This window comes from Entelurus aequoreus, linkage group LG01 (genome assembly GCF_033978785.1).
Source record: "Entelurus aequoreus isolate RoL-2023_Sb linkage group LG01, RoL_Eaeq_v1.1, whole genome shotgun sequence".
In the NCBI taxonomy this organism is placed as follows: Eukaryota; Metazoa; Chordata; class Actinopteri; order Syngnathiformes; family Syngnathidae; genus Entelurus; species Entelurus aequoreus.
This window is the reverse complement of record NC_084731.1, coordinates 23,867,131-23,893,273: the sequence shown is the minus strand read 5'-3', so window position 1 is coordinate 23,893,273 and position 26,143 is coordinate 23,867,131. Positions and strand designations below refer to the sequence as shown.

General features: G+C 39.0%; 1 protein-coding gene across 3 annotated transcripts in view; it reads right to left on the bottom strand.

The window, feature by feature from the left end:
• The window catches only part of frmd4ba (FERM domain containing 4Ba), an 89,270-nt gene that overhangs the window by 17,397 nt on the left and 45,730 nt on the right, over nt 1-26,143 (bottom strand). For all 3 annotated transcript variants that reach the window (XM_062046073.1, XM_062046074.1, XM_062046075.1), the window contains 12 exons: nt 17,344-17,427; nt 14,489-14,554; nt 13,803-13,860; nt 13,226-13,312; nt 4,918-4,994; nt 4,320-4,458; nt 2,486-2,627; nt 2,268-2,401; nt 2,070-2,186; nt 1,688-1,913; nt 1,541-1,597; nt 1,308-1,443 (listed from right to left, as the gene is read on the bottom strand). In XM_062046073.1, the coding sequence (XP_061902057.1) occupies nt 1,308-1,443; nt 1,541-1,597; nt 1,688-1,913; nt 2,070-2,186; nt 2,268-2,401; nt 2,486-2,627; nt 4,320-4,458; nt 4,918-4,994; nt 13,226-13,312; nt 13,803-13,860; nt 14,489-14,554; nt 17,344-17,427 (1,323 nt within the window). The remainder of the gene's footprint in view (nt 1-1,307; nt 1,444-1,540; nt 1,598-1,687; nt 1,914-2,069; nt 2,187-2,267; nt 2,402-2,485; nt 2,628-4,319; nt 4,459-4,917; nt 4,995-13,225; nt 13,313-13,802; nt 13,861-14,488; nt 14,555-17,343; nt 17,428-26,143) is intronic.

Below are 26,143 nucleotides of genomic sequence, written 5' to 3'. Positions count from 1 at the left end.
GGTGTTTTCTGTCCTCATCATTTTGTCTGTCTGCTCTTGACTGAGACAACTAACATAACTGTCAAGCCATTTCTCCCCACATACTGTACGAGTGCATGCCGTGTCTATGATGGCTGATCCCAGGGATTCAGTTATGAAAATCTCAGCGTCAGACATAGGGTCATTTGTCAACAACGTTATGTTAACTTCTTCTACATTTTCGTCTTCTGTTAGTCTTACTTGTTCGTTCTTCTTGTAAGGACAGTCCTTGGCCCAATGAAATGTGCTTTGACAAACGGCACATCTTGAACGCTTACCGAACTTATCCAATGGGTTGGTGCCCGGCAACGGTGTCCTTTCACTCTTCTGTTGAAACGTGTTCCGTCTTCCCTGTCCTTGTCGTTGTCGTTGTTCAGTGAAGAAAGCTGCATCTTGGTTTAGTTGAATCCCGTGCGACAAACCTGGCGCCGTTTTCGCTCCAAAAATCCGCTTGAGTGCCGACTTCATGGACGCAAACTTTAGGTCGGGGCACGCCGTTAGTGCAAGTTGTCTGTTTTTCTCATCGAGGCAGGCCGTGTCCAACAACTTGAAGGCTAACACAGCATCTGGAAGCGCCATGTCGTACTTTTTAATTCGATTGTATCGCTGCTCAAAGTCAATTATGTAGTCTGCCATTGAAACGGAACTGTCTTTCATTAAACGATCAAACTGGGAATACGCTTCGTACGCGCGGTCCTTTTCTTCTTGCTGAAACACACCGTCCAGTTTTGCTAGTAATGTCGCCATACCAGTGTCTTTGTCCAAGTCGTCTGCTGGTATCTCCATAGCGATATCCTTGGCTCGTCCTTCCAGACCCAAAGCCACAGCAAGCGCCTGCTTCTTCTTGTCGAGTTCGGTAACTCGTGCCCATATGTTAACTTCATTTTTCCAACATTCATACGGCCTGGTTTCGTCAAACTTCGGCGGTACTCTGTAGTTCGCAGCCATCTTCAAACCATCCTCTGCTACCAATGTTGATATAGACTTAGTAGACACAACGTATATTAAGTATATTGAGTTTTATTCAGACACTGAGGCAGCCGACATGTCAACATAGTTCCCTCCATGACATGCCATATCCCAGCAGCCCCTACTGCCCCGCCTCCAGCATGAATAGCCGTAAAGGGAAACATAGAACTGTCGTAAAGTGTTCATTGGAGAACAACACACGTTAACAAGTACAAGCTCCACACACACACACACGAACAGCAGTCAATGCACACACACTTAAAAATACGTACATTGATATATTCTACAGTGGAGCACAGGTGACAAGACAAATTATATACCGGCTGTCGGTGTGTTGGTCATTAGTGGAAGCTCGTCTCTCTTTGCTGTAGTGAATCCTGAGAGTTTCTTCATGGTGGGATCTTGGGGAGTAATGGACTGACGTAGAACGCTGTCTCCGGGAACTAATGTCACCATCTGGAATGAAAAAAGAGCCCAGTTGAACCCGATGCATCCTTTAGAAACTGGAAATGAAACAGCACGTGACCACTGATGAAGATACTGTAGGTCTTACCTTCGTCCAGTGTGAAGCTGTCAGATAGAGAGCTAAGGTCTGATGGATTTAAATCATCTGGTGACAGAACACAGACAATGGGTCTTATAATTATGACATGTTTTACCAGCATTTTGAACAAATAGTCATGGTGGTTGTTTATGCTACCTAAGATCACAGAGGCCCTTTCGATAGGTTGTTTTCCATTCTTCACCCTATAGTCATTGAGCTCCCTCTCAATCGCTTCCATTTTTCTTTTTGCATCCTGGCAGTTGCTTTGCCTTTTTTTCTTCACCGTCTTGGACATTTCGCCCTCTTTGGTTAACTTATAGGCTGCTTGTACAATCTTCCGCTGCAAGGCTAATCTGCTTTCCAGGTCCCCTAAGTGTGGATCCTGCAGAGTAATGCGCAAGAGGGTCGGTTACATTTCTACTACACGTTGCATATTCATATGAAAAAAGTATAATGCATGTAAAGGATTTGTTTTCCTGATTTCAGTGGGGAGTTTCCACAAACACGAGCAATAAAGACAAGGCTATATTGTCCTCACCTCATTATAAGGGAAAAGGTCTTCGAGCTTGAATTCTGTCCCAACACGTCGTCGTACTCGAGGGGCTTTCTCGCCCGTGGCCAAGGGATATTCTTTAGGTAATGCGCCTGTAAGTTCCTGGAAATGAGAACAACAAACATTCAGCGCACAGTTCCGATCATTTACAGTAATTATGGAAGAAGACGTTTAGTGGCTAACCGCTTCTCGCAGGCAGATCTTTTTAAGTTCTTCAAGTTTTTGCGAAAGTTTGTCTTGAAGGCTCTTCTCTTTCTTTTTCATCTCGGCAATTTTCTCTCTCTTCTGTTCCTCGGCCACGTCAGAGTCAGCAGAACCTGTAAGAACATGTATGATCACCCTACAAATAAAGTAGACGTACTGCACATATGAGACCTGTAAAGGATGAAACTGCGACTTACCAGCCGAGATGAGGCTCCCACTGCTTGCCATGATGAGCTGATCATTGCATTCGAGGCTGGTAAGTTTAGTGATCCGTTGGGAAGCAATTTCTGTGAGATCCATGGCAATGTCCCCTGAGCTCCTTATTGTCGTCATATTAGACTAAAAAAAAGTTACAAGGAAAGGAACAGAGTTACAGCATAGTGAAAAAGGGGAAGAAAAGAGAGGTGAAGGCGGCAATGAAAATATTTCATTTTGATAAATGCACATAGCTGTTGTCTCATTTGCATGCTGGGTATATCAACTGCTGTCTCATCAATCAGGTTAGGCTCCCTATTCCTGGATAAACACTGAAACTGCCTCTGAGACACAGTGGCTGAAAAAACCTAATTTGACTATAAACCAATTCTCTAATCTAGTTCCACAGCAAGAGGCAATATCACACAGAAATGTGCCTCATAAAACATATAAACACATGAGAATTTATCTATTTTCTGACGACGGGGGTTTTGAACAACATCTAAAAGAGTGGAAGTACAAGGAGGCTATAAAGCCCCTGTGCCTTGTTCTCATTATCTTTGCCTGGGTGGTTTAATAGTAAGTTTGTCAATTCCAAGCCTAACCCAGCACATTTTATGTATACTTTCCTTTTGAATGAGCACAATTTACCACAGTGCTAATTAAAAGGTAATTCCCCTGCATCCACCTTAAAGCCTCCACTCCATACACTGGAAAAAACTCACAATCTCACCAAGTATATACTTCTAATTTATAGGTAAATATCTAAACCAACTTAATACAAGTCACAATCCCCTGAATAGTAATTTTTTTTAGGGAGACATAAGAAACATAAGAAAAAAAAGACTACTTTTGAGCATCACATGTTTGTTATTGGACACAAAACGTCACAATACTGTACTAGTAAGTATAGCTAATAATGAGTTCTAATTGCTAATTTCAAGATCACCTTTAAGTTTTTAAAGCTTAAATAAAACGTCTTAATTTAAGAAATCTTACCAAGACAATTTTGATTTGTTCCATTGGCAGATGTTTTTTTTGCTCAAAAGTAAATATAACTTGTAATGTTGTTTTTTGTACTCTTTTTGAAAGGGGCGTTTTTTCCAGTTCATAGCCTGATAATTAAATGCTGAGCACAGTAAACAATATGGGTGTCAAAAAAATTAACAAAATCAATGCAGCTGAGATAGGCTCCAGCACCCTCCCACGACCCCAAAAAGGGACAAGCGGTAGAAATTGGATGGATGGATGGATGGATTTTCACATGAATAGCGATTCTTATTTGTGACGATTCTTAATTGATTTTAAAAACCTGTCCTGTCCAGTCACTCCAGGAAAATCATATTGTTGTTGTAGATTCCCATATCTGTTGGGATTTACTTTAGAAAAGCAAAGCGTTGGTTACTTTTTGGGTAGAGTTGTATTAAACAAAAACAGTTTTCTTTTAAGTAATACCAACATTTATCAGAGCTGCTTATGTATTTTATGAAGGAATGTAGTTAATCATATAACTGGCACGCAGTGTTATTTAAAAAAAATATTGATTCTGAATCGAGAATCGTTTTGAATCAAGAATAGATTCTGAAACAAATCGTTACCCCCATGAATCGAATCAAATCAAATCGTGTGGTACCCAAAGATACGCAGCCCTATTGAACAGCTCTTCATGTGTATCATCATATCTACCACTACCCAGTTTTTATATTATATTATATTATTATATTTATATTACCAAGCCAATAACATACAACTATTTGGACACCTTAAAACTTGAGAATGTGAGAAATATCACAAATAAAATATGGGATAGACCGAGAGTAAGACACAAATACTCACTCTGCTTTGCTTCCTGTCCAGGTAGAACTGGTGCTGACTGATGGCCATCACCCATATAGTTTTAATCAAAGAATGGCTGGCATACCAGGAGTGAATGACAAGGCCAGCCTGCCCAAAGGTCAGCTTGTTCACTGTTCGACTGGAGAAGGTCAAAACATTCTGTATTTGTTTTATGTTAAACAAGGAATTACAATTGCCTGAGAAATTGCCCAGTCAAAATGTCAGTCAAATAATTTAGGGTTTTCAATCACAAAATACTAGTGATATACAGTCATAGCTGCACCGTCAAACCTTCAAGTTTGTATCTAATATTTTCGAAGTACTTTTTTTAAGGAGTCAGATGTATTCAACAAAACCTTTGGTGTCTGTAAAGTAGCACATCTGAAGGCGAGGAGAAAAACAGTGGTCCTCAGAACCCTTTCAAATACAGCAGCAGAACAACTCTTGTTTAACAGATGTCCGCCATTAAGACTGAGTCCCTTAATAATAACCCACTGCAAACACCCTTTTCAATGTGCAGAGTTACAGCTATAGTCAGAACACAAGAAAAGAGCCACAGAAATACGTTAGGTCGATCAACATGCTAGCCCTCTCTGACCTGTGCGGGTCGTTCACTTCCACTGCAAATTTCTTCTCTCGGAAATACAAATTCTCCAACTGCTTCCACTGGAACAACTGCAGTCAAAACAGTGAAAAAGGGGAAAGAAATATAAACATGAGTATTTTATACATTAATCCCTGAGAGCCTGCGTCCTCTGCAGTGGACGTTTGTGTTTAGCATGGCACGACTATTTTTTTCACCCTAAATGACAAAAGAAATAGACCAAAAACAAAATGCCCTCTGCAAAGGACGCACGTTGTAAGTGGATATAGAACTACAGTACATTACCAGACATGTCGCTGACATTATATTTCTCACATGACAGGCTCAATAAAGTCAAAAGACAGTAGTAGGAAGGCAAATATTTGTAATTTTAAATAGGGCTGTCTAAATGATCATCAAATCTCAAATGTTTCACGCGTCTGCAGCGCAGAAGGACTAAAAAAAAATCCCTCTGGCAACACATTTCAGGCAGTTTGTTCTAGTGTTACCATCGCATAAAAAGTGCAAATGGGCAGTTGATCCGGTAGTGACAGGCTGTAGAAGCAAACAAGTCAATATGTAAGAAAATACACAGCATGTTGGTCCTTTCTGTGGGAAGTTTGAATAAAAAAAATAAGAGGTATTTTGCTCATTTTTCAGGAATGAGTTGTTTTTTTTCCACCAAAGAACTTCCATCTTAAAATACCACCTTAATAACACAAAATGAGTAACAGGTCCACATTAATGTGGATTAGGGTTGTCTCAATACCAATATTTTGGTACCGGTACCAGTACCAAAATGTATTTCGATACATTTCGATGCTTTTCAAAATAAAGGGGACCACAAAAAAATTGCATTATTGGCTTTATTTTAACAAAAAATCTTAGGGTACATTAAACATATGTTTCTTATTGCAATCTAAGAACAATTCTGTCCTTAAATAAAATAGTGAACATACTAGACAACTTGTCTTTTAGTAGTAAGTAAGCAAGCAAACAAAGGCTCCTAATTTGTCTGCTAACGTATGCAGTAACATATTGTGTCATTCCCAATTCTATTATTTTGTCAAAATTATAAAGGACAAGCTGTGAAAAATTATTATTAATCTACTTGTTCATTTACTGTTAATATCTGGTTATTTTCCGTTTCAACATGTTCTATCTACACTTCTGTAATAAACTTCTGTAATAAACACGTATTCTTCTGTTGTTTGGATACTTTACATTAGTTTTGGATGATACCACAAATGTAGGTATCGATCCGATACCAAGTAGCTACAGGGTCACACATTGGTCATAGTCAAAGTCCTCATGTGTCCAGGGACATATTTCCTGAGTTTATGAATATAAAATGAATTTTAAAAAAATCTAAAAAGATTTTGTGACGATAAAAAATATTGACGTAATCATAGTAGTATCGACTAGATACACTTTTGTAGTTGGTATCATTACAGTGGATGTCAGGTGTAGATCCACCCATGGCATTTGTTTATATTGTGACGCCGGTGAGCTACTGTATTCTCACACGCTGTGTAGTGAAGCATGTTTAGCTATTCCTAATCCTGCAGGAATGATACTTGTAAAAAAGTAACTTTATTTGTCGTGGAGGCGAGGATTAGTGATTTAGAAGAAGCTAAAACACTGCCGATTGCGGATGGACATTAGCCGCTAACTAGCTAGCCATGTTTTAAAGCACCTCTTCCCGTGGGCGTTTCAGTGTCATAGCTTCACTTTTACCGTTAGTTTTTAAGCCAAAATGTGTCCGTTCTCCCTTTTCTGTCTACACACTGTGTCTGCTTGTAAGTACTCCGTGATTGTGCGCTGCCGAACATGCTCGTCTGCTCGTAAAACAAATAAAGTCACGATATGACGACGACGCGCCGTCATGCCTGTAAAAAAAAAATATGGCGAACTGGTACTTTTCAAACAGAGTACAGTACCGGTTTTGATTCATTAGTACCGCGATAGTATACTAGTACCGGTATACCGTACAAAATTTTAGTTTTTTTGTTTACATGAATGTGATGTTTAAGGTGTTTAATTAACACGCTATGTGCATATAATGTAGAATAAAAAATATATTCAATTGTGATTAACTAAAATTAATCCACAGCAACCCAGTGATTAATCTGATGAAAAATTGCAACTGTTTGACAGCACAAGTTTTACTCACTCTCTCTTTGCTAATGGGCGCAATTTTAAACGACATCATCTAATAGCAGAGGCTGGGAGAGATTTGGCAGGACAGAAAGTCTAGAGGAGTTATAATTGATACACTTCTATTTAGAGACCGTGCAAGTGCACAGTGCAAAATAGGTGTGGGAGAGCCTTTCACTTCTCTCTTCTGAGGAAGAGTGCTAGAAATATAGCAGGGATTCTCTGTCAGAATGACACATCTGCTCATCGGAAACTGGACTCACCTAACAGACCACTTAGGTCACTGGCCTGTGAGCAACTAACTCCACTTTTAAAAAAGATTACAGTAGAGATGGGTGCAAGGAAGAAATTATAACTATTTTCTATTCATAACCACATACATAGAAGAAAAAAACACAAGCTTGTCTGCAATTCGATAAAAAAATGAACATATTGAACACAAATTTTAGCAGTGCACAATTAAAATGCATGATAAATAATAGGCGGATGCGACAAAGGCTTACCGTGAAGGTTATGTCTTAGTTATCCATACTGAATTCCTGGTGTAATAAATCCTGACTTTGAGCTTCCCACAGGGCTTGAGCTTCCATGAACAATGCTGGCTCTTGTCTGTTCTCTGAGAGACAGATAGGTGTTGCAAGAGTTTCAGCTGAATGGAGCTGAGAGCCACACCCCTTTAACCACCCCCGTCCTCTGACATCACCGACGTCTCACACTTTGTACCGCTCGGAGCTGCTCCCTCTCTCTCCTCTGTCACACATGGCTCTTCTGTTTTAGTTAGACCAGACAAACAGGTTGTATACACTTTTAACAATGTACGGCAAGTTTTAAAAAGTAAATTCTGCTTAACTCAAAAAATAAGCATTCTTATTCCATTCTGCTTCATCTACAACTTACGGTGTTGGTTAAGTTCTACTCTCTAGGGAAAACATGCAAGGAATCTGGTGTACTTTGGTCTAATCATTAATAGACTATCGCTCCTTTTATGTGAAACTTGAGCAGTCTGTCAGGTATTTGGTCCACAAAACTGTAAATTGATACAATATTTTATACAGCATGAAAATGTATCATTTTAGTATGAAAAAAAAAAACAGTTCATACTATCCATTTGACTGTTCTTTACATGTAAAATCTCCATTACCTAATTATGATAAGGCATCAAATGTCAGTCTTCGTCTCACTTAGTAAACCAATGTCTTATCAAATAAACAACAATGAAACAAATGGTTGCTTTATAATAAAACAATGGCACCCCCATCGCAAATTAGCACCCACTAGTTACTATCACTTAGCATCATTAACATTGTGTCAACAGATAACATTTTCATCGAGTTAGAGAAACTTCACACCTGCGTGCAAGAACATTCTGTCTGCAGAACATACTGCAGGGACTACTGCTGAGGCCAAAATATGTCAGTGATGTGACACACCTTAAACTTTGCAACAACCATGAGACTAAAAGTGGTTTTCTTTAGGAGATAAAACCACACTGACAAAATGTGATCTTTACAGGCGTTTTACACAGCTTCTAGGTAGTCAAAACAAAACAACTTATTCAATATCTGATAACAAGTCTGAGCCTGGCCTGTACGAAAATTGTCCACCCCTTCAGAATCACGTCACACATGATTGCTGGCAAGTCTCAACATTTGATGCACTTTAGTAACATGGTGTGAGATATGATGGATGCCAAAGGAATTCATTATTTAGCTTGTTTTCTATGTACATTGATTCAGATGTATCAGAAGAGTTTTTATTGCCATTGTTTGAGAACGGGTTCACAAACTAGGAATTTTACTTGGCGCAATCGTGCAACATAAAACACATATAACACAGAATAGAATAACATGAGCTGTAACTATATTCTATGTTAATTTTACAGACAAAATGGACATTGCCACTTGAAATAAAGAATAGATTTAAAGGCCTACGCTTTCGCCCTAGATACTGTATATACACCAACATTTAGTCTGAAACATTGTCTAATTACCTGCTAACTTATAAATCCTAATAATTGAGGAAGTAAACAGATGGATTATAATTTGGCAACTCGTTTGTTTGTTTGAGAAACACAATTATTTTCCATGCATTGCTCAATCTAACTCCACTAAGCAGCCAGTTCAATAGTCAAATGTACTTTCATCATCATCATCATCATTATCTCTCTTTATTTACAAAACATACAAGTCCGTAAACATAACACTTTTATATGATTTGTAAGTGCTTTGTAAAAGGGGAAACTCCCAGGAAGCTGGAATAGCTTATAAGGGGGAGCCTTCATCCCAAAATGAAAGAAGTCCTAAGACTTGTAATGATCATTTGAAAGATGAAAAAATACTGTATAAAAAAGGTTGCATTTTATCCCCCAACAACAGGACACTAGTGTATACCCAAATTCTTAAACCCCACCCACCTAGATGGCTAAGAACCAATGTAAGCCTCAGGGGTTTGTTGCTTCCTATAGAACATCATTGCCACAAAAGTGATAGCTTTTGAAAACCAGTGTAACAAAAGAACCTTCTAAATCCACAGGTCCCTGCCATATAGTGGCTATAAAAAGCCTTCACACTTTTGAAATTGGACCAAGGCAATGCATACTTGTAAAAAAATGTGTATTTTCATACTTCTACAGGCAACTTCGTGCCATTTGATTTTTGAATACTTTTTCCTTATTTACCTATAGCCTTGAATCCCTAGCGCCAAAGCTGATAATATATTTCCCACCTACTCTTTGCTCTCTCTTGACTGGCATGGGAACCAGGATCTTCATGATGCTTATTTACACGATGGATGGATCATTAACCATGTCTAAATCCAGCAATACACATACCAAAGGTTTGTAAGGTTTATCCATCCTTTTTCTTCTTTTTATCCGGGTTTGCAGGACCAGCAGTTTCAATGGAGATACCCATACTTCTCAGTCTCTGGCCATCTCTTCCACTTCCACTGGAGGACACTGAAGCATTCCCAGGCCATTTGCAACACTTAATCACTCCAGCATTTCCTAGGTATAGCCCGGGGCCACCTCCCTGCTGGGCATTCCCAGAACGCCCCATCAGAGAGGCGTCCAGGAGGCATCCGAACTATATGCCCGGGCCACCTCTACTGGCTACTCGATGTGAAGTAACAGTGGCTCTACTCTGAGATCCTCTTGGATGACGAAGGTCCTCTTCAGGAAACCATTCCGGCGGCATGTACCATATTTTTCGGACTTTAAGACGCACTTAAAAATCCTTTCATTTTCTCAAAAATCGACAGTGCCTCAACCTCAAAGCTATTTTATTTGGTACATCGTGTAATGATAAATGTGACTAGTAGATGGCAGTCACAAATAAGAGATATGTGTAGACCGCAAGATGACGCCAGTACACAACAGCAAAACATTAAATGTTCAATTGAGAATATAGAACATTACATACGGCGCTCAAGAATCTGTCAAAATGTTTTAGTCAACTTTGGTAAACTATGAAGCCGCACCACTTGAGGATTGTCGGACCATTACGGCTACCGTAGTCAGACGTACTGTGCTTCAACATAAGGGTATTATTATGGTGTGTGTATAAGAACCGCAAAATGGCACCTATTAGCAGACATATTATCTGGCGTTTTGTTTCGCAAAATTATGCAAAACCAACTTTTCTTACCTTCTGGTACCTGCTGATGTGTATTTGGGTTCTGCATAAGTCCTGAAAATGTGCGAGCGTCCGACATTGTAGTCGATAAGCTTCTTCTTTTTCTCTATCTCCTTGATATGGGGCATTCATCCTCCGCTGTTACCATTTCTAATATGAAGTAACGTAAAGTTGTAACTTATATCTGTCAGTAGACTTGCTATGGAAGCGCTAAAAACTACCAGAGTTCCGGTCGGACGGCTTTTTATTGATATAAGTAACGTCTGAATGTCATTAAAACAGTTAGCTTATCTTTTGACACTTCTTCGACTCCCGTCCTTGCACGCTAGACCGCTACAACAAAGATGACGGGGAGAAAACGCTGTCAAAGTGGAGCCACGTAAATAATACCGCCCACAAAACGGCGCATCCTGAAGCGACGGTCAGAAAACGACTTGAAGATGGTCTGTAAAACATAATCTATGCAACATTCTGACCAAATAACTACCATTAAATGTTATGTAGACAACTAGGAAGTGTTTTAAATTTAAAAATAAAATCCTAATATGACCCCTTTAATGTGCCTTATAATCCGGTGCGCCTTTTGTACAAAAATAGACCTGAATAGACTCACTCATCAACAGTTCGCCTTGCTCTATAATAGTACATAAGGTTGATAGATAGTAAAAACTAAAATGTGTACTTGTTTGTCGGTTGCTCCCTTCATGGTCACCACAGCAAGCAACTCACTACATTCTGCCCTGATGCAACCCTGCCATTTGTCCAACTACAGTAGAACCTCAATCTACGAAATGGTTCTTGGTTCTTTAACATGGTTCGCCAACCGAAAAGTTCATATAGTGAAGCAGAGTTACCCATAAGAATCAATATAAGCATGACTAATTGGTTCTAGCCTAAACAAAAGTCCTTACTTTAGTAAAAGAAAACATTTTGAAGACACTATCATGTATATACTGTATATATATATACAGTATAAATATACATATTCCACAAAAGTTTGGGGTCACCCAAACAATTTTGTGGAATAGCCTTCATTTCTAAGAACAAGAATAGACTGTCGAGTTTCAGATGAAAGTTCTCTTTTTCTGGCCATTTTGAGCGTTTAATTGACCCCACAAATTTGATGCTCCAGAAACTCAATCTGCTCAAAGGAAGGTCAGTTTTGTAGCTTCTGTAACAAGCTAAACTGTTTTCAGATGTGTGAACATGATTGCACAAGGGTTTTCTAATCATCAATTAGCCTTCTGAGCCAATGAGCAAACACATTGTACCATTAGAACAGTGGAGTGATAGTTTCTGGAAATGGGCCTCTATACACCTATGTAGATATTGCACCAAAAACCAGACATTTGCAGCTAGAATAGTCATTTACCATATTAGCAATGTATAGAGTGTATTTCTTTCAAGTTAAGACTAGTTTAAAGTTATCTTCATTGAAAAGTACAGTGCTTTTCATTCAAAAATAAGGACATTTCAATGTGACCCCAAACTTTTGAACGGTAGTGTATCTAACCAACATAATAGAGGGGTAATAGCTCAACAATCTCTATTTTATCCAGACAACACAACATTACAGCAAGCTTAAATGTGAACTGAACACACACGCACACACACAAGTCATGTTGGTGCACTCCAAAACTAAAAAACAAAAAAAACAAAAATAATTTTACCTTGTGTCTGAGAATATGTGTGGCATTGTTGAACACTCTGGGGGTTTCGGAGTGATAAATGAGCAGTGGCTTCATGTAGTAACTGTTAGCGTTAGCACAAACTAGCAGTGTGAGGCGATCCTTTATCAGCTTGTGTCCAGGTAGTGCCTTCTCCTTTGCTATTATCAAGGTCTGTTCTGGCATATTTCTTTCAGTCTCATCGCAACTAAAGACTTGCTGCGGAACAAAGACTTCTTCGCTGAAAAAATCCTAGAAATTAAGCTGCCGCAAGCCAGAGGCTAACTACGTGGCAAAAATGCTAGCTCAGTGGTTGTCTAGCAACCCGACGCTATACAGCAAGACTGTGAGAGTTTGGACACATTTAAAGTGTTTCTGACCACACGAAGTGATCTCTAAAACAGGCTTACACAACTGTGACCGGGGCAAGTTAAGACAATTGTGGAAATAAACACGTTAGAAGTGCCGCGAGCCTAGAAGCTCTTCGAAATGGTGTGTAAAAAATGTAAACAGAATGTGACGTAGGGGGCCCCGCCTTTTCAAAATGGCCGTGCCCACTTGTACAATAAGTGATGTCACCAAAATGGAAGCTCCCATAGGGCTTCCAGCGGCACACAAAATTAATGAAAGAATTAACTTGTCCAGGGTGTACCATGCCTTCCGCCCAAGTGCAGCTGGGATAGGCTCCAGCAACCCCGCCACCCCGAGAGGGACAAGCGGTAGCAAATGGATGGATGAATAAATGTAAGTGTTCGTACGCCGAGACATGGTCCGCACACAAAGGCATATTTGTAGCGATGTAAACATTCGCAAACTGAAAAGGACGCAAATAGAGGTGAGGTCACCATTTGTTCAGCAGAGACTAACCTTTCTTGGTTTCAGCTTGTCCTGCAAGTCGTACTGGCCAATGCCCTTGTAGCTGACACCTAGCCACCAGGGTATTCCCTGCTTATCCTGAAGGAAAGCACAGAAAACAATTAGTAGGAGTAGATCTTCATCCATCCATCCATGTTATTCTATACGTCGTTATTAGGGTCAAAGGTAAATGGAGCCTAACACAGCTGACTCTGAACATTTGGAGTTTCCAATGAACCTAACTTTTTTTTTGGTAGTATGTCCCAATCGTTTCATTTAGGCTCACCGCTACAGGAAAATAAAATATAATGTTTAAGGGTGTGTCTACACCAGTTCCAACATGCTATTTAAGCATGTTACAGATCGCCCAGCAAATCCCTGCTTGAATGCAAATGGCCAGAGTACCGGTATGTTATTTGATGGTGATACATGGATAACATGTTAGTGCACAGAGAACTTAATAGAATTTAATAAAGAAATGTTTACTTATAGTATTACCAATAATTTAATTACCATTTCAAAACAACTGTGCTGTAGTGAACGGTACAACTGTATAGCTTAATAAAGGTGTGAGTATCACTGATGTTACCTTTACGGGGTAATAATGGACGCCATATGTTGGCAGGGACTCCACCAGGGCCAGATACCTACAGAGAAACAGAAACCAGTTATAAAGAATATAGCCACTTCATCCTTAATCACTGTCAACCTGTGGTCGTTATACAGCCAACGATTCGGAAGATAAAATGCAGTCATTTAGAACACACGCTCATTTACAGTGGCGATCAATCGATTCGTTTTTACAGCCCGGCAGAGGGAGGGAAAGACCACTGATCAATTCAGGGACACACAACATCAATGCCATCAATGACCAAGAGTTGTACTAACCTACAAGCCTGTAATAAAAGGTTTACAATCAACACAATTATCGCTACTCTGACTTCTCTGTGGAATTTGCATTCCAGAAACATTGTCAGCATAATTGGACATTAAAAAATGCCCATACGTGTGAAAGTAAGTGTGAATGGTTATTCATCTATACAGTGTGTGCCTTGTGATTGACTGGCAACCAGTCCCGACTGTGTAATACTCCTCTCCCCTACAGTCAGCTGGGATAGGCCCCAGACTGTGAACAGGATAAGCGGTCAAAAATGCATTAACTAATGACATCCACTAATTAATGACACATTCTGGCATGGTGACAACTACTGTTCTACTGTAACAACAGACATCACAATGCGGAAACAAGTGCATTGGAAATCATAGACTACTTACTTCACAATGGCTTGTCCTCGGGTCAGCCCCTTCAGTTTCTTGTAATGGTCAATCACTTTGTCTTCACTGTAATTAAATAAAAACTTTTAAATCAGAATTTTGAACACTACATACAGTAGACACACATGCACAAATACCATTTTATATGATATTACAGTATACACTTTATATTCCAATCTAAACCGTGTAGTCTCTGTACTTACAGTATACATACTCAATTTACACAGTTAAAAGAATCAAAACGCATAGGAACAGGAATATCTTGGGAGTGCGTGGCTCGGTTAGTACAGCGGACGTGCTAGCAACTTGAGGGTTCCAGGTTCGATTCCCGCATCTGCCATCATAGTGACAGCCGTTGCGTTGGTTTAAATGTGAGTTAGATAATGGGTTTCACTATGTAAGGCGCATTGAGTCATTAAAGAAAAGCACTATATAAATATAATTCACTTCACATCTGTAATATTTTCCTCAATTAAATTTATGTCAGGGGCCCCAAAGTTAAAAATAAATAAATAAATATAAATATATATATATATATATATATATATATATATATATATATATATATATATATATATATATATATATATATATATATATATATATATATATATATATATATACATACATATATACATATATACACATACAGTACATGCCAAAAGTTTGGACACACCTTCTCATTCAATGGGTTTTCTTTATTTTCATGTAGATTGTAGATTGTCAATGAAGGCATCACAACTAAGAATGAACACATGTGGAGTTATGTACTTAAAAAAACCAGGTGAAATAACTGAAAACATGTTTTATATTCTAGTTTCTTCAAAATAGCCACCCTTTGCTCTGATTACTGTTTTGCACACTCTTGGCATTCCCCCAATGAGCTTCAAGAGGTAGTCACCTGAAATGGTTTTCACTTCATAGGTGTCATAGTTTTGATGCCTTCAGTGACCATCTATAATGTAAATAGTCATGAAAATAAAGAAAACGCATTGAAATGAGAAGGTGTGTCCAAACTTTTGGCCTGTATTGTATGTATATACTTTTTTTCTTACTCGGGACGTGCCGCAGGCCAGGTTGTGGATGCTGGCAGGCCGGACTGTAGTTTAGGACCCCTGATTCCTTAAACTTTGTTAAACCACATTCTTACTGGCTGTTTTAGTTTCAGAAATATGTTTATTGAAGAATTACACACTGCAGCCCCATGTTTTCACACTTGAGTACTACATGTGAACAATTACACTTACATATTACCAGTGTACTTTGAGGCTGATTTTGTAAAACTATGAATAATTTAGGGATACTTCTGTAGACCTATGACTATTTGGGGGGGACCTTGAACTAGGGCTGCAAGGGTATTTTGATCAATATTGAAATCACAAAATGTTTTTGTTAAAAAATAGTGTTTCCCAAAAGTCTGCAATCTACTTGCGGTAATGGGACCCTGGAGGTGGAGGGGTTGTGTGAACTTGATGTCATCATGTAATTTGTAATAAAATGGTCTGATAAAAAGGCAAAATAAGCACATATTTGAAAAAAAATTATTTGTGTTTTTGTTCACAGGGTTTCCCCTACATGTAATGAGTTGTGGCGCAGCGCCACAGCAATATTAAAGTCACCACACCTTAAAAAGAACCAAAAATACATTGATTTTGATCAGCAAGACGTACGCAATTGTCTGGATTGTCGGAGATATGGGACAGCAATGGCAATTGCTCTAAGACTGCAAGACAGCTTCCCATAAAATGTTCCCCCAAAAAAGTGGTCAATTATGTACTTTTGTATTCACATTTCATTGACTAAATAGGCGCGAGGATGCATTCAACTTTTTTTCAGAATCAGCTACTTTCGTGAGAGCTGACGCGACTTTCTCCTCATTTATTTGGAGCATAGAGGGGGTAGTTGCACTGCAGCACAGCTAGACAATCATTGGATAAATGCTTGGCTTTGTCCCGCCCACAGACGCCGAGCGTCTCTGAAAATGAATGAGAAGTGGGCGTGGCCTCGGCTGGCCTGGACGCCGGGCTTCCGAATGATGATTGAATGATCTTTCTGAGGCTTAATCCCTTTTGGATTGGCAGCAAAATTAGCGAATCAGCGATCCTGAAATATAAAACTGCCAGGGCATTTTTCGATTTTCATTCCGTTGTTTCTGTTGATATGGAGAATTTTACTTTGGCCTGTGTTACATTGTACAATAATAACAATTATAAAGAAAGAGCAAAATGACATTTAACAATTACTAATAACACAGTTTTGTTTATTTTTTTGTCTTTTTTAAAGCAAATATATGCATCATTGACTGTTAAGCAAATCATATGATGACATTTGGCCACACACCCACCACCACAAGTATATTGGCAAGCTGGGGGAAACCCTGTGTTCAATATTAGTATTAACTTTTCAGCGTTTTGTCATGGGATGACACCTTTAGCTCAATTTATAATTTTTTGCAGTCTTTCGGGGCCACAAATAAAAAAACAGCCACGTTCTGCGGGTGGTCTGCGCATCATCAATTGGACACATCTAATAACGCCACTGTACCCAAAGCTCGACTCCACGGAAGACAGGGCAGTAAAAAGAGTTTGGTAATGCCGGTCGGAGTGGTCATGACTCATGTAGCTCTGCGACCATACACAATGGCCTCTGGCTTGTGGCGGGGCTGATTCATAGGGGCTTCAAGACGAGCCACTGTTGCTTTCCTGCCGCCGAGAGCTGTGAAAGTGCTTGGTTTGACATGCCGGAAATCACCTTCATTTAATCGTGGCGGCCAAAATCAGGGTCGTGATTAAAATTTTATTAATTGTGCAGCCCTACCGTGTACACTATGTGGCTTTAAGAGACTGCAAACTTACCAATAACTAAGAGACGGGTGCTTTCTGAGAACTTGGGTGGGCAGAACTGGGAGCTGTTTCAGATCTGATCTGGCAGTTTCAGTGCTGTAGACATAAATAAATAAAACAAGAAAAATATTTATACATACATAAAACAAGTCATTTCAAATGTTTCTCTGAAAAGGGAATCAAGTTTTTCATGTATTCTTTATATCAAGGGTGAGACACAAAAATACTCTAAGTTTGCACTGAAGATGATGATAAACATATCATTACAGTGTAATTACTAGCTATATGTGCCATACATGAGACTAAAAAATGTCAGGCATTCAGTTATTCCCTTTCCCAGCCACAGTCACATTGTTCTGAAACTCTTGTGGTTCTAAGTAGATTATTTAAAATGTTTAGGGCTTCATAACAACAGCAATATCCATCCAACCATCCATTTTCAATATTATTGAGGTGATTTTGAAAAGCTGCACTGTCAGAAAAGTGTCTTTGTCTTTTTAATATTCAATACAAAGACCTTAAGCACTGTGTGCCAAGAATAAACATTAGCTTCTCTGATGTCTTGCCAAGCTTAATATTTCAAAGAACACTGACGGCCTTTAAGTCATAAAGAACATTAAGAGACCTAGAGAAGACATAATAAATCCAACTACCAAAGCTACTTCAAAACATAGAAAGTGCTTGAAAATAGCAAATGTACACAAAAGCGCATTGATTTACCTTCATTGAGTAGTTAAAGATTGACCCATGAGAGATTTACCCGCAATCTCTGACTTCAAGTCCAACATAGACAAGTAAATACACAGACTGGCCAAGTTATCTGTGTAGTCAAATGCTGGTGTGCCCCTGCCAAAGTCTACGCTGAAGAGGTCTGACTCACTAACATCGAGTCGAAGGTAACGCACACAGTTTGTTCTGAACAAAAAGAGAGCTGGCCTGGCAAGCCAGTCCACTGGGGACCTAAACAAAAGCTATTCAAAACTCTTGGCAGACTCTATTGCCTTTGTTGGAAGGTTATGTTGAAGTCCAAGGACTGGCCAAAAGCAGTTCACTATTTGAAAATGAAACCAACTAATCCTATAACATGAAAAATAAAAGGATTAGGGTTTCAGACCAATCGCCATTTGACCTTAAATTGACTTCTGTAATTGACAAATCAGGCCTTAATGGAATTTGACAGCAATATCTATAATGATCCAGTTACGTGAACTACCTTACCAATCAAAAACAAGGTTGAGCTTTAGCAAGGGCAGAGGGGCTCACAGCTCCCTGTTGCTACCTCTCCCAGGTTGGCTGCATTTTGCTGCCACGGCACTATGCTGTGTGTTTGATGGCATACTTTTTATGAGGAGTTGGGGCCAGGCGTTGTCGGTGTGATCTACACAATACCCTGTCAGCAATCTGGAATTCATTACTACGTCTGTTATCTCCCCACAGCCTGGAGCGTGGGGCCAATTCCTACACACGGTACAGCCCAGCCCAGCGCAGCCTACCCAGCGTTCTGGAGATAATACTCCTGTGTCAGCTATTCTAAACAACTCACATGTGGTGATTGTGGAGGGGGGCACGATGAGAGAAAATGTTTCCGTGAATGAACCAATACCAGGCAACACTCACAAGTACACTTGAGGATGATGGCAACAACAACCAAGTGTTAAGTCAATGTCAATTGACAAATTAGGTCAATAGTGTGCAAGTGATTAGTATTTATTGAAGCAACTGAAGCAAATGGCTTTCAACAGTGAGCCGCCAAACTGAAGTTTTGACTCTGCTTTTTATTTATGCAAAAGGGAGAAGAAACATTTTCTTCTGTTTGCGTGGACTTAATAAAAACAACTACAAAGTCAATGTTCTCCTATCATTTTAATCTTCTAACACCAGATAACGTACATGTTTTTCATTTCCTCTTTCCACTTGTGCTTAGTTTAGAGCTACAACAATGAATCGATTATCCATCCATCCATTCATTTTCTACCGCTTGTCCCTTTTGGGGTCACGGGGGTGTGCTGGAGCCTATCCCAGCTGCACGTTTAAAATGATTAATTTGTTTCGAAAAAAGCTTCTATTTACCTTTAATGCTTTTTTTAATTGTGTAATGAATCAATCTGATCAAATCTGGACCACAATGAGTACTCGGAACTAAAATGTGGTCTTTTCTGCATGGCTGCTGCAATACAGCGCACATAAGCACATGTATTTGTGGCGGCAACAGTTTATATTTTCTATTTTTATCAATTCATTCATTTTAAAAGTGCAATTTCAGTGTTGATGATGTGCATTTTTTTGAGAAAAAAAATGGTGTTAACTGCAAACATAAAAATGGTTGTTTATATCAACTATTTTCCATGAGCACTATCTGATTACTTATCGATAATCGAACAAACTAATCAATAGATTAATCGATTACTAAAATTTAGGACCACCTTTATCAAAGAGTGTTCTCATTCATCCAGGTCATCGTATTCTCAGGGTATTCAATCGATCCCAACTGGACTGTCTCAATGCTACTCTCACGCCATTCTGTGTGGCAGAATGCTCCACAGACACACGCATGCTTGTATACTGCAGCAACGATTGCTTTGATTAATCTTTTAATGAGTGTAACTACTAAAAATTTATCAAATACATACCACATGGGGTGGCCGGAACTTTAAATACGTGCACAGGGTTTCCATACAGCCGCTGCAATAGAGTGTAAATGAGAGCAGTGGCGCGTATGTTGTGATCTGTGTGGCGGTGAACAACGGATACTTTTTATTTATATTTTGTTACCGTGCACATGATAAAAGTGCAATTTGAGTTTTAATTGAGCTTTATTTCCAACATGTACACTGTTGGCGTTAACACACTTTTTGTGTCTTCTTACGCATTGAAATCAGAAAGGAAGTGCATTTTCGGATGTCCGTCAAAGTAATGAACTTCCCAGTACAATTTCTTTCATTTTGATTCACCGAAAGGTTTATCAATCATAGATACTGCCTCAATTTGCACTTGGACAACTTTACCGCGAGGGGCTGTCAAAAGAAAGACTTCATGGTAAACACTAAGGAAAGTGTAAAGTCAACCTTTTTAACTTCATCCTGTGCCATGTCTCCAGTAAATGAGTTGCTTTAGTCTTTGTGAGTCCATGGAAAAGTCACTTTTATCTCCTGCTGTATCGACATCGTTCGAGGATGGAAACAGGCTAGCTGTTAGCTTCAAGCTAACCAACACCCGACCAGACTCCTCCACCCCAAAAACATACTTTGCAGGTCAATCAATAAATTTATGTATGCATAACAATTTTTTTCTTTTGTATTACTTTTTTAATGAATTAAGTAACGTTTATGACAACCTTTTTCCAAAACACAATATAGAATGTGAGATATAACAGGATAATGCATACATTTATCATTTGTTTTCAAAACGGTTACAAAAAAGTGGGACCCCAAATATTTACTGTGGGACCCCATTTTTATGACTTGATGTGACCCTAATTTTTTGGCGCCAACACTGATGTATACAAAATCAATATGATACATCACATATTACACGTACTTTCATTTCTCGTTAAAGCATGTCTGAAACTGACAATTTCAATGTTGATGATGTGCATTTATTAGAAAAAATTAAAGATGATGGTTATGGTAAGTAGAAAAAGTGTTTATTAAACCTAGTTTCTCTAAAATTTGCATTGAGGCTATTAAAAGTGTTTCATCTGATTAATTGAACAAACGAATCAATAGATTAGTCGATTGCCAAAATAATTGAAAGCTGCAGCCCTACACTGGTACGTGGCAACAGATCTCTTTAAAAATGTATTTTAGAAGCTTTTTGCGAAATCTAAGCGAGCAGAAATAGCAGAATATAAACTTAACCAACATATCCAACACAACAGCTGTCATTTTGGTTTGGTATATTTGAGTTATACGCACATAATATTTAACTTAGTAATTTAACCAATGCACGCTGATGCTAATTTCCAGACAGTGTCTAAAAAAGTGTCTGAGATGCTAAGCTATTTGCATTTGCGAAACAAAAAATGGAGGCACTTATAAATTAGTACTGTACTTACATAGCCAAAAGCTGAATAATAGCTGCAATAATACATTGTTGCCTTAAAAATCAATTGCAACAATGTTTGAAACATAACAGCATGAAATGTTTCCAAAAAAGGAGTCTGAATACAATAAATCTGAGCGCATTAATTCCACACTCAGTCGGGGGTTGCCCCACGGTGCTACAACTTGACTCAAGTTGTCTACTATTGGACAGTTGACCAGGATCATCCTTCTTAAAGCAGCTGACTGCCAGAAGAGGAGGACTCCAGCTAATCTCACTGCTACAGAGCCCTTTGCTGATACTGTGTAAAGGAGGCTCATTTATACTTCACGCTTTATGAGGGGATTTATTGAGCCTCTTCAGCAGAAACAAAGGGGATCGCTGACAGGAAAGAGAAATACTGCCACAAAACACGGGGGATGCACCAGCGAAAAAGCCTAATTTGTGCAAGCTTTCATTCTTGCGGGAAGGTTTAAAGTACAGCCTATCCCCGTGCCTACAAGCTAAATGTTCACACACACATTTTCCTAATCATATGACTCGAAATAAAGCTGTAAGAAACATCAATCAATGTGTACTGTATGAGCTCATTGATGCTTTTGAATAATGAGGCAGTCATCGTGCACAAACAGGTGGTGCCAAGTTTGATGCGAGAGGCCAAAGACAAGGGTTGGACAGGCGGTCAAAGTGCATTTTCAGCATTGCACATTGGAGAGTGCATTCAAACATGCCTAATTTCTGAGGGGGAACAGTTGTGTGTCCAGTGAGGACAGAGGCCAACATTAGGGCAAGACACTTGTTCTGCAGCTGAGCCACACGCTCATGCTGAGCAGTGTATACTGCAGACCACAGCCAATGAATGCTCTTCCTTTCATTGCCTGGTAAAATAAAACAACACACCTTATCAGGCGGACAAGCCTCTGTGAGGCCCACTAAGCTTATCTCCACTGCTGGGCAGATTAGGAAGGCTAAGTCTCCAAAAAGAGTCACACACAAAAAGCATTGTCTAAGTAAAAATATGTATGTCCAAACAAAGTCATGATTAGGTTTCTATTACAAAAAAAGGTGATTGTTGAGATTTTTGAAAATGTAGCATTTCTGCCTTCACACGCGAGTTTCAGATTCATGTGGCTGGTGATTTCGAGAATGATTAACTGAGGGAAGTCGGCAAGCAATAAGTAGAAATCTGATTGAGGCCGGTGGAACATTACCTACAGTACATATATACAAAGTAACATTTCCTGCTTCTGAAGGACGACATCACTTTGAGCAGAATGAGTACACTTAACTACTGAATGTATTGTATGGCACATTGTTGACATGCCTAACACCCCCTAACTTCCAACTCCATTCATCATGGTCACAGTGTTAGCACCACTTAAACATAATTTCAGCTATAATGCATGCAGGGTTTCCCCTCGATTGACGCCTGTGGGGTGGTCAATATGTCATCACATTATTTGCTATGATGCATATGTATATTTTCTTTAAAAAGGAAAAACATTTATACATAACATACGGTTGTTATATACTTTTTTCCGTGGCCAAATTTTCAGTGCATTACTAGTCAATAATAAGTAAATGATAAACTATACGTATATCCATTCATAATGTAATTACCTGCTGGTGTTAGTTAATGTGTATGTTTGTGTGTCATGATGTTCATTTTTCTCATGGTCTGTGGTGTGGAATGAGGAAGTGTTGTGTGTCTAGGAGTGAAACAAGGAGGCGGACGTGTGTGCACACAGGAAATACTTGTTGAAATCAGGCCCATTGTTAGCATAAATTTGGCAATAAAAGCTAAAAATAGCGTCAGACTTTGTGTGTGTTCTTCTGGACGCTACAATATATTGTATTACTATATTACAGACCTGGGCATTGTACGGCCCGCGGGCCGCATCCGGCCCTTTGCGCATCCCTGTCCGGCCCGCGTGAGGCCAATCATAAATTACAAAATAAATTTCAAAAAGTATCTATGTCGAGTGTGCAATACAACGGTGCTGCTTTTGTTTTGAAAAGCGTTATTTGTATTACTTCCGTGTGGACGTATGCGCGTGTGCGATTGTGAGTGAATTGAACGGCGCAATTACAAATTACAAAATAAAGTTTAAAAAACATCTATGTCGTGCGCGCAATACAACTGTGCTGCTTTTATTTTGAAATGTGTTATTTATGCCGTATGTCCGGGGGGAACCTGTGAGTGAAGGTGCATAGAGACAAGTGATGAGACACTAAAAAAAGAAAAGTTGATGAGGAATGGCGTGTTTCCAACAAGACATGGACTGCCAAGTATTTCTTTGCATAAATTAATGGTAAAGCCGTGTGCTTAATGTGTGGTACACAGGTTGCTGTGTTTAAATATCATTTTAATCGCCACTACACGAAGAAACACGAGGGAAAATACCGGAATGTGTCTGATGAAGCGCGCGCAAGGGAGGCTGATGCGTTGATGGTAAAACGGCAAACCCAACAAGGACTTTGTGCCATATTTCACACCCCCAGAGATGCAGCCGTCAGGACAAGTTTCGTCATTTCTCACAAAAGCGCCAGAAAAAGTAAGGCGTTTTCTGACGGAGAGTTTATTAAGGAGTGCTTATTGGACTTTGTTGCGCTGATAATGCCCGGAGACATGGACTGTTTTTCGCTAACTTTGGATGAGAGCTCTGATGCAGTCAATTAAAGAGACAACCACAGGTAATGACTTGTTCACAGAGGTGAATGCGTGTTGGGACAAGCTGGCAGGTGTGACAATCCAATCCACTTTATTTATATAGCACATTTAAACAACAAAATGTTTCCAAAGTGCTGCACAACAATATTACAAACAATATTCAAATATTATCCTTAGCTCCACCAATGACTGAATAAAAAGAAAAAACAATTACATATAAAACCAATATAAAAAACAATATAGAATAAATATGATTAAAAACTATTTTTAACAACAGATGGTTGTCCAAATCTGATGGGGAAAAATGTTGGATAATGCAGGATAAAGTGACCTTAAAAAGCAATCTGCTTTTGTATAAAGTTAAGTTAGGTTAAATGAAATTATTATTATTATTATTATTAATTATTATCATCATTATTTATCTTATGGTATATCAAAAATAATATTGAGCAAAATTTAATTGAAATATTGTCGTGTGGCCCTCCAGCAGTGCTCGGGTTGCTTATGCGGCCCCCGGTGAAAATTAATTGCCCACCCCTGCTATACTATGTATTCACGTAAAAAGCCTCATTTTTTTAGGTGTGGCGGTTAATATGTTGCCGTGGCACACCGCCACAATCAAATACATTAGGGGAAACCCTGGCATGCATATGGATATACAGTATATATACACATTTTTAAAATGCAGTCAATGTTAACACAAACAGGAGACATCAGTGGATAAATCTGCAAAAAAAACTACAAACAAATACAAAATCTATACATTTTGTAATTTCTTAAAACAAGCAATGCTATGTTTTTAAATGACATTGTCAAAATACTTTGGTATATAATTCCATGCCACTTTACTAAAGTACGGTATGTCAAAACAATACCAGACCTAATTATTATTATCAATATTTAATGTGGATACAAATGTTACTGGATCACAGTAACAGAGTAAAATTATGCAATATTTTGCAATAGATGCACCAATTGATCGGCCACATTCGGTATCGGACCATTTTTGTGAAGAAGTATGTGATTGGCCATTACTGTTGTTTTTAAATGCCAATTACAAACACCCATCCCGTCTAATTGACACTGTTTTTTTTTTATCCCCGGCTGACAAGCGGCCAGCATCTAATTATGTATCTCCATACTACCATACTCAGTGTGGAGCCGCGCCCCTAAATTAATAATAATCGCCTCCATTATTAAAGTTAAAGTTAAAGTACAAATGATTGTCACACACACACTAGGTGTGGCACAATTATTCTCTGCATTTGACCCATCACCCTTGATTTTAGGTTAAAGTACCAATGATTGTCACACACACACTAGGTGTGGTGAAATTTGTCCTCTGCATTTGACCCATCCCCTTGATCACCCCCTGGGAGGTGAGGGGAGCAGTGGGCAGCAGCATAGCCGCGCCCGGGAATAATTTTTGGTGATTTAACCCCCAATTCCAACCCTTGATGATGATGGCAAATAAACTGCATTTTCTAGTTTAAGTTTCATTATCAAGTATTATTGGAGTACGAGGCTAAACATATTAGACACCAAGAGCAAGCCAAGAGCCTAATAACTAAAGCTAACCGATAAGGTAGCTTGAAACACCACCAAGAAATGAGTGCTTAGTAAAGTTTAAAAGTGTGCATGGAACCAAGTTACATCAGAAAGTAAGCAGCTATGAACATGAAATTGACAAGTAGATTAATAAGAGTTAGCGAGAGAATAATATGACAACTGTTGGTGTGTCAGCATTGTCACAGTCAGTACAACAGTGTTTTTCAACCTTTTTTGAGCCAAGGCACTTTTTTTTAATTGAAAAAATCCAGGGGACACTATCCCATCCTCGTTGCCATTGTTGTGTGCCAAACTTGTCACTTATTAGTTCACTTATTAGCAATCTAAGCTTAATAATACACCAAAAGAAAGCTTGTCTTTTTGTGCCTTTTATTCCCACTCTTACTTTTTCCACTTCCAGGTGTCCAACACACAACATTTCATCATATCCTGAGTCCCCCGCCCTTAAGTTCCCCTTACAATGGTTCCGGTATTGTCCTGTGACCCGAGTAACCAATACATGACACAGGCAGAAAATGGCCTATATTGACA